Here is a 15,897-nt window from a genome sequence, read left to right as displayed (position 1 = left end):
ATCTTTACTGTTTCCTTCCTTTGGCTTGCTTTAGGTTTAGGTTGCTCTTTTTTTTTTTTTCCCAGCGTCTTAAGGTGGAAGATTAGGTTATTTATTTAAGATCTTTCTTTTTTGAAAGTGTAGGTATTTGCAGCCAGAAAAAATTCCTCTTAATATTGCTTACCATAAATTTTGGTATGTTATGTCTTTATTTTTGTTCATCTCAAATATTTTGGAATTTCTCTTTTGATTTCTTTTTGATCCATTGGTTTTAGGAATGTGTTGTTAAATTTCTGCTTATTTATGAGTTTCCCAGTTAATTTCTGTTTCTGTTATTAATTATTAATTTAATTCCACTGTGCTTAGATAATATATTTTGTATTATTTCTGTTCTTTTACATTTATTAAGGTTTGTTTGGCCGGGCGCGGTGGCTCAAGCCTGTAATCCCAGCACTTTGGGAGGCCGAGACGGGCGGATCACAAGGTCAGGAGATCAAGACCATCCTGGCTAACACGGTGAAACCCCATCTCTACTAAAAAATACAAAAAACTAGCCGGGCGAGGTGGCGGGTGCCTGTAGTCCCAGCTACTCGGGAGGCTGAGGCAGGAGAATGGCGTAAACCCAGGAGGCGGAGCTTGCAGTGAGCTGAGATCCGGCCACTGCACTCCAGCCTGGGTGACAGAGCGAGACTCCATCTCAAAAAAAAAAAAAAAAAGAAAAAAAAGGTTTGTTTTTGGTCTGGCGTATAATCTATTTTGGAGACTGCTCTTTATGCACTTGAGAAGACTGTACATTCTGTTATTATTGAGTTGGGTGTTCTATATACGTTTGTTAGGTCCGGTTGGTTTTTATTGTTGTTCGAGTCTTCTGTTTCTTGTTATCTTCTGCCTGTTTGTCTTGATTGTTTTTGAAAGTGGTGTATTGCATGGGCAGCTGTGATGGCTCATGCCTGTAATCCCAGCACTTTGGGAGGCCGAGGTCGGTGGAACACCTGAGGTCAGGAGTTCACAGCCAGCCTGACCAACATGGAGAAATCCCATCTCTACTAAAAAAAATACAAAATTAGCCAGGCTTGGTGGTGCATGTCTGTAATTGGGAGGCTGAGGCAGGAGAATCGCTTGAACCCAGGAGGCAGAGGTTGCAGTGAACCGAGATCATGCCATTGCACTCCATCCCGGGCAATGAGAGTGAAACTCCATCTCAAAAAAAAAAAAAAAGGCCAGGTGTGGTGGCTCACACCTGTAATCCCAGCACTTTGGGAGGCTGAGGCAGGCGGATCATCTAAGGTCCGGAGGTCGAGAACAGCCTGACCAACATGGTGAAACCCTGTCTCTACTAAAAATACAAAAAAATTAGCTGGGAGTGGTGGCACATGCCTGTAATCCCAGCTACTCGGGAGGCTAGGGCAGGAGAATTGCTGGAACACGGGAGGCAGAGGTTGTGGTGAGCCGAGATCGTGCCATTGCACTCCAGCCTGAGCAGCAAGAGCAAAACTCCATCTCAAAAAAAAAAAAAAAAAAAGTGGTATATTGCAATCTTCAACTCTTACTGTTGAGCTATTTTCCTCTTCATTCTTGACAATTTTTACTTTATGCATTTGGGTGCTCTATTTTTATATACACATATCTTTACAATTAATATATTTTCCTGATGGGTTGACGATTTTTGCATTATAAAATATGTCTCTATTTCTAGTAACGTTTTCTATTTTGAAGCCTATTTTGCCTGATCTTACTATAGCCACTCCAGCACTTTTGTTGTTGCTGTTTGTATGGTATATCTTTTTTCATCCTTTTACTCTCAATATATTTGTATCTTCGATTCCAAACTGTGTCTTATAAACATCATATAATTTAATCTTTTTTTTATTCAGCCTGACAATCTCTGACTTTTGATTGGATTGTTTAATCAATTCACATTTAATGTTATTACTGGCATAGTTGAATTTATGTCTACTATTTTACCTTTTTTTGTGTATCATGGGATTTTTGTTCTTCTATTCTTCTTTATGCCTTCTTTCACATTAAGTAAAATTTTAATGTAGTATTTTAGTATCTTTATTTTTCCCTATATACTTTTAATTATTTCTTAGGGCTTACCATACACATTTTAACTCATTATAGTCAAATTCAATTTGATTCAATTTCATACTAACTTAATGCTAGTAACATATAGAAATGTTACTGCCATATAGCTACATTCCCTTTCCCCTTTTTAATACTATTACTGTTATACATAGTACATCTATGAGTGTTACAAACCCCTATATTCTTATAATTATTACCTTATATAATTGTATATCTTTTAAAGAAGCTGAGGTCAGAATGGGGAGCAATTATATATTTATAGTCTTTTTATGTTAACCTTTACTATCATTTCTGGTTCCCTTCATTTGTTCCTTCAGCTTGAGTTACCATTGAAGTCATTTCTTTAATCCAATACACATTTGTTCCCACTCATCATTTGTGTGCCACTACTGGGAAATATATTACATTTCTATATGTTATAGGCACAACAGTATATTATATGCATATTATTTCATACAATTGCTTTTTAAATCAGCTAAAAGATGATGAAATATATATTTATATTGTCTTTTATAATTACCTTTACCAGTGCTCTTTGTTTTGTGTGGATTTGAATTACTATCTGGAGTAACTTGCTGTCAACCTGAAGGATTTCCTTTAGTATTTCATGTAAGTCAAATCTGCTAGCAACATATTTTTTCAGTTTTTGTTGGCAATGTTTTTATTTCACCTTCAGTTCTAAAAGATAGCTTTGCTGAGTTTTTGTTTGACAGCTTTTTCTTTAAGCACTTTGAACATGTTATCCCATTCTCTTCTGGCTTCCATTGTTGTTGCTGAGATATCTGCTATTAATCTTATTGGGACCCTTTTGTAAGTGATCAGTCATTTTTCTATCGATGCTTTCAAAATTTTCTTCTCGTCTTCAGCTTTCATTATTTTTACCAAAATGTGTCTGTTTGTGGATCTCTTTGTGTTTTTCTTACTTGGAGTTCATGGAGCTTCCTATATGTGTACATTGATGTTTCCCAATAAATTTGTAATATTTTCAGCAATTATTTATGAAAATGTTTTTTTCTGCTCCTTTCTCTTTCTCCTCTCCTTCTAGCATTCACCTTATGCATTAGTTGGTGTGCTTAATGGTGTCCCACATTTTTCTGAGGCTCTGTAAATTTGTAATTCTTTTTCCTCTCTGTTCTTCAAATTGCTTAATCTTTATTGATTTATAAAGTTCACTGATTCTTCTGCCAGTTCAGATCTATTATTGAGCGCCTCTAGTGGATTTTTCACTTCAGTTATTGTACTTTTTAACTCTAGAATTTCTATTTTCTTACAGTCTATCCCTATATTGATGGGATCCTTTTATTATTCTCTATTTGATGCATATCATTTCTATCTTTACTTCTTTAGTCATGGTTTCCTTTAGTTTTTTGGACACACTTGGAATGGCTAATTTCAAGCCTTTGGGTGCTGCCATAAGGAATTTTGTTGCCTGTGAACAGAAAAATGCAAATTAATACAACTCTGAGATGCTTCTTTATAAGAAGTTTCATTATTATATTGTCAAAAATTAAAAATCCAGTTATTACCAGAGATTTCTGAGGACAGGGGAGAATGATAATCCTAATATGGCGATGATGGGAGTGTAAACTGATACAACCATTCTAGCAAGGAATCTGATAGTTCTTGGTCAAATAGAGAATGGATGTACCTTGTTATCCAGTAGTCTGCACTGGATACATACCAGGAATTTGATCCTACAGAGCCATTAAAGAACATGCACAGGCCGGGCTTGGTGGCTCATGCCTGCAATCCCAGCACTTTGGAAATCTGAGGTGGGTGGATCACGAGGTCAAGAGATCGAGACCATTCTGGCCAACATGGTAAAACCCCGTCTCTACTAAAAATACAAAAATTAACTGGGCATGCTGGTGTGTGCCTGTAGTCCCAGCTACTCGAGAGGCTGAGACAGGAGAATCACTTGAATCTGAGAGGCAGAGGTTGCAGTGAGCCAAGATCACACCACTGCACTCCAGCCTGGCGGTCAGAGCGAGACTCCATCTCAAAAGAAAAAAAAAAAAAAGAACATGGACAAAGATATTCACTATAGTGTTTGTAGCAATGGAGAGTTGAAGACAATCCACATGTTCATCCCTAGTGGTAATGGAGAAGTAAAGTAGCTAGATGTATATTGTAGAATATCAAACATCAGTTAGAAGCAAATTATACATACTGCAACATAGATGATTCCTCAAAAATATCATGTTGAGAAAAAAGTAAAGGTACAGAGTGAGATCTGAAGCACAATGTCATTTATAGAAATATTAAACACATCTATATATAATCAATGACATACATAAAAACCATTTGTTGGTGCCTACTTATCATAGGGAGGAACAAAAGTAAAAATTGAGGAAGAAAGGAGTGAAATAAAATAAAATTTGTCTTACATGAATTTATGATCTCTGCAAGTCTGCTTCTGAGATGCAAAATGAAAACAAAGATACAGAAATCAAGGAAATACAAGATAATGTCATCAGACGAGATTTAGAATTGGAAGAAAAAGGTTGGAATGTTTGAAAAGAGAGAATAAATAGTATGAAATACTTATCTTGGTTATTTAGAAAGTGAATTTACTGAAAAATATGGTAGAGTTACCAGGCAGGGTTAAATGCCCACTGAAGGTTTGTGATCATGCATTCACAGTGAAACCAGTAAGCCCACTTGTGTGATTCCCCATCATTACATGACTCCTCAGGCAGAGGAGGAAGCAAGAGCATTGCTTTTGTTTTTAAGACAAGAGAGATTTGAGTGTGTAAAAGCTACTAGGAATGTGCTCATAGAGACAGGCAGGTCGAAGATATTGGAGAAAGAAAGGGTAACAGATGGAGAAGAATAACAATAGCCTGTGCCTGCCTACCCAGCATAGCATCTCTTTCTCTGAGATAGCAGGGTCTACAGCCATAACACCCTGAATGTACCTGATCTTATCTGATCTCAGAAGCTAAGCAAGGTCGGGCCTGGTTAGTACTTGGATGGGACATACTAGGGTAGGATAGAGTGGATGCAGATAAATTTATAAGTGGCAGAGGGGTAGAATTTGCAAAAAAAAAAAAAAAAAAATCCATTTCAGCCTTTGTCTTAGCTTGTGAACAGACCTAAATATGTACATCTCATTAAATTTCCCAACGATCACTCCTCATTCAGGTGTTCCAGAAACAATGCCTCTGATGACAGACATCTGTAACCTACATAACCAGTGCAGTAGGATGCATTTCAATTTAAAATCATCCATCCAACTCTCATTTGCTACTGGTGATAATTAGTACACTCTCTCCAGAGAGAAAATTACTTATCCAGATCCTTAAAAATCATTCATACAATTTTTCCCAGTATTCCACTTCTAGAAATGTATGCTAAGGAAATAATCAGAGAGATACACAAAGACTTGTACAAGGATATTTAGTCTAGTGTTATTCCTATAATAAATAACAAAAATTGGAAGCCACTTAAATGTTCCTACAGCAGAGGAAGGGTTAAATTAAATTCAAAGATATCCATTGAAGAAAATATTTTGTTGCCATTAAAATAATGTTTAAAAATAATATTGGCTCGGCCGAGCATGGTGGCTCATGCCTGTAAACCCAGCACTTTGGGAGGCTGAGGCAGGCAGATCACGAGGTCAGGCAATCGAGACCATCCTGGCTAACACAGTGAAGCCCTGTCTCTACTAAAAATACAAAAAAATAAAATAAAAATAAAGAAAATTAGCTGGGCATGGTGGCAGGTGCCTGTAGTCCCAACTACTCAGAAGGCTGAGGCAGGAGAATGGCGTGAACCCAGGAGGTGGAGTTTGCAGTGAGCTGAGATCACACCACTGTACTCCAGCCTGGGGGACACAGCAAGACTCTGTCTCAAAAATAAAATAAAATAAAATAAAATAATAATATTGGCTCAGGAAAATATGCATAATATTCAAACAGTTTAGCCGCAGCCTAATTTCTGTGCACCCAGGCTAATTAATGTTCTTGGGAACTAATTAGAGCTGACATGTACAGCCAGCCTTTTGCTTACTCTGCGGGATCTTGTTCTGTATGATTTCTCTAGGGGGAGCCTGCTCACTTTGAGTATTTGATGTATCCATTGCACTCAGCACCCATCACCGGTCTAGCTACCTGCATCCGCAAACCCCTCATAGCCACCTGTTCTCTGGATCGATCCATCCGCATTTGGAATTATGAAACAAAGTAAGGAATGAAAGACTTGCCTACTTTAATATGCAAGACTCCAGTTGTTAATTTGTTTATGTGTATTATTTTAATTACAGTGTTTCAAACTTTAATTACTTAGAAGCTTTCAGTTGGAAAAGATTTTTTAAAAATCAAGTCAGTCAGCCTACCTGTTTCTCACTCTTGCATGGGCTAGAAAACTACTTTGTGGTTTATTTAATGCTTACCACATGCCAGACACTGGGGACGTGAAGATATGAAGATAACACCCCAGTCTCTCACCTTCTTACATAAACTCCTGTGTCCCTCCAGCTCTCCTATCCCCTTGTTTCCCACAGGAACTGCTCTTTGCTTCAGGGAGCTCTCCAGACCCTTTCTTCCTCCTCTTTCTCCCAGGGCATCACTATCCTAACCCAGATTTTACCTTCTGGCACAGCTTCCCTGGGAAGCTCCGACCCTAGTTGGACTCCCACCCCCCACTGTTTTCTTTGTTCTTGTGTACAACTTCTGGGGCTTCTAGGGAAAAAATACTTGGACAATACTCATGAATTTTGGAATCTAAACAGAGCTATGTCTTCAGCATTGCTAGACCACACTTTGACCAGTCTCCTTATCTACCATGCTCCATGCTGGACATTATACCCTCATAACCAAAATCTAGAAAAGAGAGGAACCAACAATTGCAAATAGTAGTGTATCTCAAATACTATGATAACAACATATATCAGATACAGTGGATGACTGGAGGGATTTAGTGAGCTAGGCTTACAATTCAGTAATTGATCTTTTTCACAGCACTCTGGAACTATTCAAGGAATACCAAGAAGAGGCATATTCCATCAGCCTTCATCCATCTGGACACTTCATTGTAGTAGGGTTTGCTGACAAACTACGCCTCATGAATCTACTCATTGATGATATACGTTCTTTCAAAGAATACTCTGTTAGAGGATGCAGAGAGGTAAAAAACTGCTGAAGACAAAAGTCCAGTTTCTTAGAAAGCCACGGCTGAAATATCAGGAACTAACATGGTCTGGGGAGGTGGGACCAAAATCTGTCTTGGAGAACTATAGTGGCTTAAAAAAAGTGGGGAGGGGGAAATCCAGTTCTTTTCCCAGCAACCTTATTGAGTATATGGTTCCATCCCCATTTTCTTATGTCCACCAGACTATTTCATTGAACCTAAAACCTTGTGAGATCCCCACTATGATAAGTCCTGTCTGTAATGGTGGAGTATTAACACATATTTTAAAAGAAAAGTAATCTCAGAATCAGAGTCACAGCTAGGAAGGTGAGGTTGGAGACAGGAGCCACGGAAAAATAAGCATCAATGGTGAGAGGCAGGAAAGAGCTCATCAGCTTTCCCCAAGGTGACTTGCACAAACAAGGCAATGACTTCAGGAATTACTTCCCCCGCTCTAAAACGTGCTTCTACAGGCAAAATGACTGCTTGTGGTCCCAACGGCTTCATGATTTGTGGGCCTGGCAGTGTCAGCATCTGGCCACTATGAGTCACAGGAATAGTGAAAGTGTCTGAAAATGTCAGCCACTCCTCAATCTCATTTGCACCTTACCCCCACTCCCACCCTCACATGTAGTTTCAGTCCGAACTCTTGGGAAAATCACCTCTTGACTGTAACCTCTAATTAGACTGCTCGCTTCCTGCTTGCTTGCTCTCTTGCTGTCTTTCCCTGTAGTGTTCCTTTAGCAACGGAGGTCACCTGTTTGCTGCAGTCAATGGAAATGTGATTCACGTTTACACCACCACAAACCTAGAGAACATCTCAAGCCTGAAAGGACACACAGGGAAGGTGAGTGAGTGAACGGTCTCCAGGGAAACAAGGGGCACAGAGCCAAGCATGCCGCCAGCCAGTGGGATGCAGGTGAACAAAAGAGAGGTGGTTCCTTTCCTCATGGGTTCGCTGTCTACTTGGGGAAAGACACAATAAAACAAATGCACAGACAAATGTAATTACTAATTGCAGTTCCACTGAAAGAAAAACATGGTGTTGTTATGAGAGAAATAATGAAGGGGGCGGCATAATTTAGGTGGCTGTATTTGCAAAGGCTTGGTCCTATAAGAATGAGTAGGAGTTAATCAGACAGAACTGGTGGGGATAATCATTGCGGATAGGGATCCAAAGGCCAGAGATAGGAGATTCATGGGGTGTCAGAGGACATGAAAGTCTGTGGACCTGGAATGTGGTGCCAGGATAAACCATGGGTTAAAGAATGGGCTGAGATTGGAGAGGTCACAAGGGCCCAAATGCATGGAAACTTGTAGGCTTTGTAAGGATTTATCCTTCTTATTCCTTGAAATCATTGAAGACTTTCAGGGCAGAGAATGATATGACTAGATTTGCATTTTGAAGGATTACTTTGGTTGCAGAGTGAAGACTATTGAAGGGAGCGAGGGTAGAAATGGTAAGGAGGCTATTGTGGATATCTACACCATAGATAATAGTGGTGGTGGTACAGTTAGGGAGAAGTAGATGGATTCAGAGGATTTTAGAAAGTAAAGTCGTGGGCTCATGCCTATAGTCTAAGCACTTTGGGAAGCTAATGCAGGAGGATCGCTTGCACTCAGGAGTTCGAGACCAACCTGGGCAGCATAGGGAGACCCTGTGTCTACAAAAAGTAAAAAATATTTGCCAGGTGTGATGGCACACACCTGTGGTCCCAGTTACTTGGGAGGCTGAGGCGGGAGGATCACTTGGGCCCAGGAAGTCAAGGCTGCAGTGAGCCATGATCACACCACTGTACTCCAGCCTGGCTGGCAGAGTAAGACCCTGTCTGAAAAAAAAAAAAAGAAGGAAGGAAGGAAGGAGAAAAAGAAAAAAAAGAAAGTAAAATCACTAGGTCCTAGAGTAGTGGATTAGATGTGAGCCATGATTAAGAGGGAGAGGCATGGAGAGGGTAAGAAGTCAGCAGATGAATCTGGAGAGAAGAGGCCATTGGAAAAGAGGCATTCTAGGCAGAAGGACTTATTGGAGATGATGAAATGGAGGTATGAAATGGAGGTGCTCGTTGGTTCATATGGCTGGAACACTGGACACATTTGAGCGATGATAAAGAGGTAGTAGGAAAGGTTGGCTGCATCGTAGAAGGTAGTGTATGCCATGCCAAGGAATTGGACTTTAGTCTTTCAGTGACAAGAAACAAGGGAAAGGATTTAAGCAAGAAAGTAATGGGATCAGAAAGGTAACTCTCTAAACAGTGTTGAGGAAGGATTAGAGTGGAAGGAAATTGGAGTGATGGAGAGCAGCTAGGATGTGAAGATGAAAGTTGGGTTAGGAACTAAACCATGACACTAGTAGCGGAGGCAGAGAGAAGAAAGAGATGAAGTTCCATTTTGGCCATGTTATATTTCATGTGCCCAGAAGTGTGATGTATGTGTGTGGAGGTCAGGAAAGAAGTCAGGGCTGAATATGAAGATTCAGGGAATTAGAAAGTAGAGGAAGTCAGAGGCATAGATTAGATCACCAAGGGCCTATGTGGAATCTGAGAAGAATATTGGACAGGAGAGGGGAGACCAACATTTAAGAGACTGGTGAAAGAAGAGGAGCCAATGAAAGACTGAAAATAAAGATATGAAGAGAACTCGGAATCAATAATTGTCTCAAAGAAGCTAAGGAACCAAACAATTTCTGAAAGGTTGAAGTGGTCAGTGGTACTAGATGTCAGAGGGAGGTCATGTAAAGTCCAAAACTGACTATTGACTTTAGCAAATAACAGGTCATTGGAAGGAAAAGTAAAAATTTGTGGAAAGTGAAAGTGCTATGTAAACACAAGCATTTTTGTTTGTTTTTGAGACAGTCTCACTCTGTCACCTAGGCTGGAATAATGCAGTGGCGCAATCTCGACTTACTGCAACCTCCACCTCCTGAGTTCAAGCGATTCTCCTCCCTTAGCCTCCTAAGTAACACAAGCTCTTTTTTTGAGACAGAGTTTCTCTCTTGTTGCCCAGGCTGGAATGCAATGGCGCAATCTCAGTTCACCACAACCTCCGCCTCCCGGGTTCAAGCGATTCTCCTGCCTCAGCCTCCTGAGTAGCTGAGATTACAGGCACGCACCACCACGCCCGGCTAGTTTTGTATTTTTAGTAGAGACAGGGTTTCTCCATGTTGAACTACCAACCTCAGGTGGTCTGCCCGCCTCAGCATGAAGGACATTCTTTACTATTTCCTGGAAGGCAGATCTTCTAGTAAAAAAATACATATATATGTTTTTATTTATCTGAGAATATCTTTATGTTCATGTTTATCTTCATGTTTATCTTTATATTCATGTTTATCTCACTTCCGTGAGTGACACTTGAGGTGTATGTGCGCACATGCATGTGTGTGTGTATGTGCACGTGTATAAACCCCTGATCTTTTTGGCTTGCCCTTCATGGCTTGGATCTTTCACTCTATGAGCAAACTGGGTCAGGAATCATTGGGGCACAGTTATTCTTAGTATGCTGAGCTTGGAGTGGAGCTTCTTCCAACAGGTGAGAATGGGCTGGGGGGAAGAGAGTCTGAGCCCTCTCGGCCACACCTGCTTGGAATAGAGCTTCTGCAACATGGGGCTGGGGTAAGAATAAGAAATCTCAGCAGTTTCCCTTTCTAGACTGAAATCATAGCCCAAGTACTGAAAGAAAGAAAAAAAACCTTACATCCAGCAAAACCGTATTTTTATATTTTAAACATGAAGATAAACTCCTACTGCTTCTGGCCTCCTTTGTTTCTGAGATAAGTTAGATATTATGTGATTAATCATTTTTCTCTTATGGTTTTCTATATACATATATATATATATTAGATGGAGTCCTGCTCTGTCATCAGGCTGGAGTGTGCAGTGGCACCATCTCGGCTCACTGCAATCTCCGTCTCCCAGGTTCAAACGATTTTCCTGCCTCAGCCTCCCGAGTAGCTGAGACTACAGTTGTGCACCACCATGCCCAGCTAATTTTTGTATTTTTAGTAGAGATGGGGTTTCACCATATTGGCCAGGATGGTCTCGATCTCTTGACCTCATGATCCACCTGCCTTGGCCTCCCAAAGTGCTGGAATTACAGGTGTGAGCCACTGCACCCGACCAGCTTTCAAGATTTTCTTATCTTTGGCTTTCAACATTTTGTTTTTGATGTGTCTGGATCTAGATTTCTTTGCATTTGTCCTACTTGGAGTTTATTGTACTTCTTGGATGTGTAAGTTAATGTTTTTCAACAAATTTGAGATTTTTCAGCATTATTTATTTGAATATTTGTTGTTTTTCTCTCTTCTAGTGCTGTCATTACAGTACACATGTGGGTGCATTTAGTGGCTGCCCACATTTCTCTGAAACTCTGTTAATGTTAATTTTTCTTAATTAGTATTTCTCTCTGTTCTTCCAATTGCACAATCTCTATTAAGCTGTTTCAATTTTGCCAGCTTAAATCTACTGTTGAGCCCTTCTAGTGAATTTTTTGTTTTGGTTATTGTACTTTTCAACTCCAGAATTTCCATTTGATTTTTAAAATAATTTCTGTCTTCTTATTATATTCTCTATTTGATGAGGCTTGTCATCCTACCTTCCTTTAATTATTTAAGCATAGTTTCCTTTAGTTAATTGAACTTATTTGTATTAGCTGCTTTGAAGTCTTTGGCTGCAAAATCTACCATCTGGGCCCCTTCAAAGGCAATTTCTATTGCCTGAATGCTTGCTTGCTTGCTTGCTTGCTTTTTCTTATTGATCACACTCTTTTTGTTTGTTTGTTTATGTTACAATTTTTTGTTGGCTGAAGATTTTAGACAATATATTGTAGCAGTTCTGGATATGTGTCCCCCAAGGAGGTTGTTGTTGGTTGGCTGATTATCTGTTTCATGACTTGGCTGAGCTAATTCTGTAAAGTCTGTTTCCCCTGTAGTGTGCAGTGTCTCATATCACTACTCAGATATTTTTCATCTTTTCTTTTAGCCTGGCTACCTAGGCTTGCCCATGAGTTGCCTGAGCTGCTAATTAGTTATGGATTGTGCATAAACCCCCTCAGCCAGTTAGGTTTTTACCTTTTACTGCCAGATTTATGTGTGGTTTGGAAAATGCTATCACAGTTCAGAGAGTCAATGGCTTTTGCATCATGTTCAGCCAGAGACTGGTAGTTTGGATGTCCTCTCTCTGATTGTACATAAGAGGGTACAGCCTTGGGCATGCACGGAGTCTTCCAGGCTATGAGGGATGAATATGATTTCTTTTTTTTTTTTTTTTTTTTTTTTTTGAGATGGAGTCTCGCTCTGTCACCCAGACTGGAGTGCAGTGGCTCTACAAAATACAAAAAATTAGCTGGGTGTGGTGGCGGGCGCCTGATTTCATTTTTAAGCCTGGCTTCCTAGGAGATGCCCCTGGGTTGGGAGAGCTTAATGTTCAGTGTTTGGTGGACTGTTGTGTTTGGTAGGCCCATTGTGCCAGTGAGACTCTGCCCTATGTTAATGGGTCTTTGTGTAGCTTAGGAGATGCTTTCAAGTTTTCCCCATATCCCACTCTGACTGCACCTGAATCAGTACAGCTTAGCACATACATAAGACCTTCCAGCCCCTAGAGTTGTCTGTTATCCCTGAAGGGCTCTTCTTCCCTGTCCCTTTCCCTTGTTCTATCAAAATTCCACTCCTCTGTGTCATTTTGCTTACATCCTGGAGTTATCAGCCTCCTCTTAATCACTTTCCACCAAGATCTCCATTGTTTTAGACAATGCCCACAGGCATGGACTTTTCCATGTTCTATTCCAAATAAAGTCAGTCCCCTCAAGCAGAGCTGAGAGCTCCCTGTCTTAGCACCTGACTTTCCCATGGTCAGAACCTTTGCTCCACTGCACCAGAGCTGGGGCGGGGACCTGCTTTTCCAGGAGTAACATCTCACTTCCGTGAGTGACACTTGAGGTGTCTGTGCGTGCGTGCGTGTGTGTATGTGCACGTCTGTAAGCCCCTGGTCTTTTTGGTTTGCCCTCCATGGCTTGGATCTTTCACTCTATGAGCAAACTGGGTCAGGAATCATTGGGGCACAGTTATTCTCAGTCTGCTGAGCTTGGAGTGGAGCTTCTTCCAACAAGTGAGAATGGGCTGGGGGGAAGAGAGTCTGAGCCCTCTCGGCCACACCTGCTTGGAATAGAGCTTCTGCAACATGGGGCTGGGGTAAGAATAAGAAATCCCAGCAGTTTCCCTTTCTAGACTGAAACCATAGCCCAAGACTGGGAGCTCTGGGGAGAGGGAGTCGCTTGTCTTGGCCACACCTGCCCAGTGTGCACAGCAGCGAAGTTTCTGGAGCTGAGGCTGTAACAGAGCGAGTCATGGCTCAAATGCTGCAGACCCTGTTCTTACTGGGATTGAGCAGATTTTCTTGAATAAATGTTTTTCCAGTTGCTGTATTCCCTGAAGACAATTTCCAGAGACATTTTATTTATTTTATTTTAGACAGGGTCTCACTCTGTCACTGAGGCCGGAGTACAGTGGTACACTCATAGCTTACTGCAGCCTCAACCTCCCCAGTCCAAGCCATCTTCCTGCCTCAGGCACATGCCACCATGACCAGCTTACTATTTTTATGAAGACAGGGTTTCACTATGTTACCCAGGCTATTCTCAAACTGCTGGGCTGAAGTGATCCTCCCACCTCAGCCTCCCAAAGTGTTGGGACTACAGATGTGATCCACTGCACCCAGCCTTCTAGAGACTTTAAATGATTATTTTTATCATATTTGCCAGTTAACTTACATTGTCAGAGAGAAGGTCAAGTTGAGGTCCTTACCCTGCCATTCCAGAAGTCCACTCTCTCTGTCCTATTTTTGCAAGTTTCTGTGAATATATAATTATGTCAAAAATGTTTTGAAAAAACAGCAATAATTGGTTGGTTCTAGCCTTAAGAAACCTGTATGATTCAGTCTTTACATTCATAACGTGAAAAAGAAATGGGAGTGTCTTTTTTTGCAAGTGTCATAGAAGTAATTTGCAAGTATCATAGAAAACAGAATGTGTACGTTCACAAGAAGCTACGTTTTGTGCTGACAGAAGGGCCTACAGCAGGAAAGGATGCTCTGCTCAGTCTAGTGGAGCACCTGAGGAGTTTGCACCCTTTTCTGTGTTAGGATGTATGTGTGTATATGCTCTTCACTGAATATGTCTTCCTCTCCTGCAGATTCGCTCAATTGTGTGGAATGCAGATGATAGCAAACTGATTTCTGGTGGCACAGATGGTGCTGTGTATGAGTGGAATCTGTCCACAGGAAAGAGAGAGACAGAATGCGTGCTCAAGTCTTGCAGCTACAACTGTGTTACTGTCTCCCCCGATGCCAAAATTATCTTTGCTGTTGGATCAGACCACACCCTCAAGGAGATTGCAGATTCCTCGGTGAGTCTGCCCCTGCCCTGCCTCTGGGCTGCTGCACAGATCTGCAGGGACAGCCTCCTGTGCTTACAGCAGAAAGTATGCACGGAATGAGGGCCTCTGTGTACATAACATCAGGCTCCTCATTCCTTTTGGATTAGCTCAGTTACCGTCACTTCCTGAATTTCCTGCTCAGTTTCCTTCCTGACTGGGTGAAATTGTAAATTGCGGCCTCTTTTTCATTTCTGTTTTACTTGCTGTCTGTAACTTCTCTCCCACCTTCCAGGCATGGAGGTCATGTCATCTCTAAACTGCGCTCTTACCCTTGGTCTGCACTTAACTTTCCTGGGGTAAAAACCTAACTGCAGTATGCACTGAGTAACACCAATGATGCACCACATAGACTATAAGATTGTAATGCCATAAGATTATAATGCCAAATTTTCACTGTACTTTTTCTGTTTAGATATACAGATATTTTCCATTGTGTCACAGTTGCCTACAGTATTCAGCATAGTCACGTGCTGTTCAGGTTTGTAACCTAGGAGCAGTAGGCTCTACCACATAGCCTAGGTGTATAGTAGGCTGTCACAGCTAGGTTTGGGTAAATACACTCCATGATGTTTGTGTGACAAAATAGCCTAACCATGTATCCCACATCAAGCAATGCATGACTGTGCAGTTAGCTGCTATCACCTAGGCTTGCCACTGTATTCTTTTGAAATCCCCAAACTCTGAAACTGTACAGTTACACTAGGCTCCAAATAGTGAAGGGAAAAGAGAGGAGCTCAGCAAGGATGTGTCCTACAAACATGGCCTGTGTGCTCCTCCAGCTGGCTCCTCCCACTTTTCCTGTGACTGGTGCCTGGGAAAGTGTGTAGATACCACGGCAGCAACCTAGCCCAAGGCAGGTCTCCCTGCGGCTGGAACACAGTTGACAGTATGGTGACTCTCCTGTGTACTCCCGAGTAGCCCGGTCCTAATTCAATGGCAGCTATCAGTGCTGTGCCAGAATAAAGCCCCTTTAGGGCAAGGCCATGTTTTGCTCCTCTTGGCAGCCCTGCTAGCTGGCACACTGTGTGGTGCACAGTGTTCAATAAATATGTGTGTAGGTGGGTCGGTAGATGAGTGTGTGAATGAGTGAGGGAATGAAGGGGCGCTCTGATAGTATGGTAGTCCCGCCTTATCCACAGTATCAGTTACCTGTGGTCAACCAAGGTGCAAAAACAGGTGAGTACCATACTGTGAGTAAGATATTTTGAGAGAGAGAAACCACATTCACACAGCTTTTATACGGTATTCATATAACTGTTCTATTTTATTATTAG

At 41.2% G+C, this 15,897-nt stretch overlaps 1 protein-coding gene and 1 long non-coding RNA gene across 2 annotated transcripts in view; one reads left to right on the top strand and one right to left on the bottom strand.

The window, feature by feature from the left end:
- The window catches only part of LOC103224977 (uncharacterized), an 86,575-nt gene that overhangs the window by 9,454 nt on the left and 61,224 nt on the right, over window positions 1-15,897 (bottom strand). The window contains exon 5 of the long non-coding RNA XR_005240357.2: window positions 2,588-3,496. This is a non-coding gene — a long non-coding RNA (uncharacterized lncRNA). The remainder of the gene's footprint in view (window positions 1-2,587; window positions 3,497-15,897) is intronic.
- Window positions 1-15,897, top strand: part of CFAP57 (cilia and flagella associated protein 57) — a 76,180-nt gene that overhangs the window by 14,168 nt on the left and 46,115 nt on the right. Inside the window, exons 6-9 of the mRNA XM_007979113.3 lie at window positions 6,112-6,251; window positions 7,029-7,194; window positions 7,931-8,044; window positions 14,381-14,593. Coding sequence (XP_007977304.2) covers window positions 6,112-6,251; window positions 7,029-7,194; window positions 7,931-8,044; window positions 14,381-14,593 — 633 coding nt within the window. The remainder of the gene's footprint in view (window positions 1-6,111; window positions 6,252-7,028; window positions 7,195-7,930; window positions 8,045-14,380; window positions 14,594-15,897) is intronic.

This window comes from Chlorocebus sabaeus, chromosome 20 (assembly GCF_047675955.1).
Source record: "Chlorocebus sabaeus isolate Y175 chromosome 20, mChlSab1.0.hap1, whole genome shotgun sequence".
Taxonomy (NCBI): Eukaryota; Metazoa; Chordata; class Mammalia; order Primates; family Cercopithecidae; genus Chlorocebus; species Chlorocebus sabaeus.
Note: the sequence above shows the minus strand (reverse complement) of the source record. Positions and strands in the feature narration are given on the sequence as shown.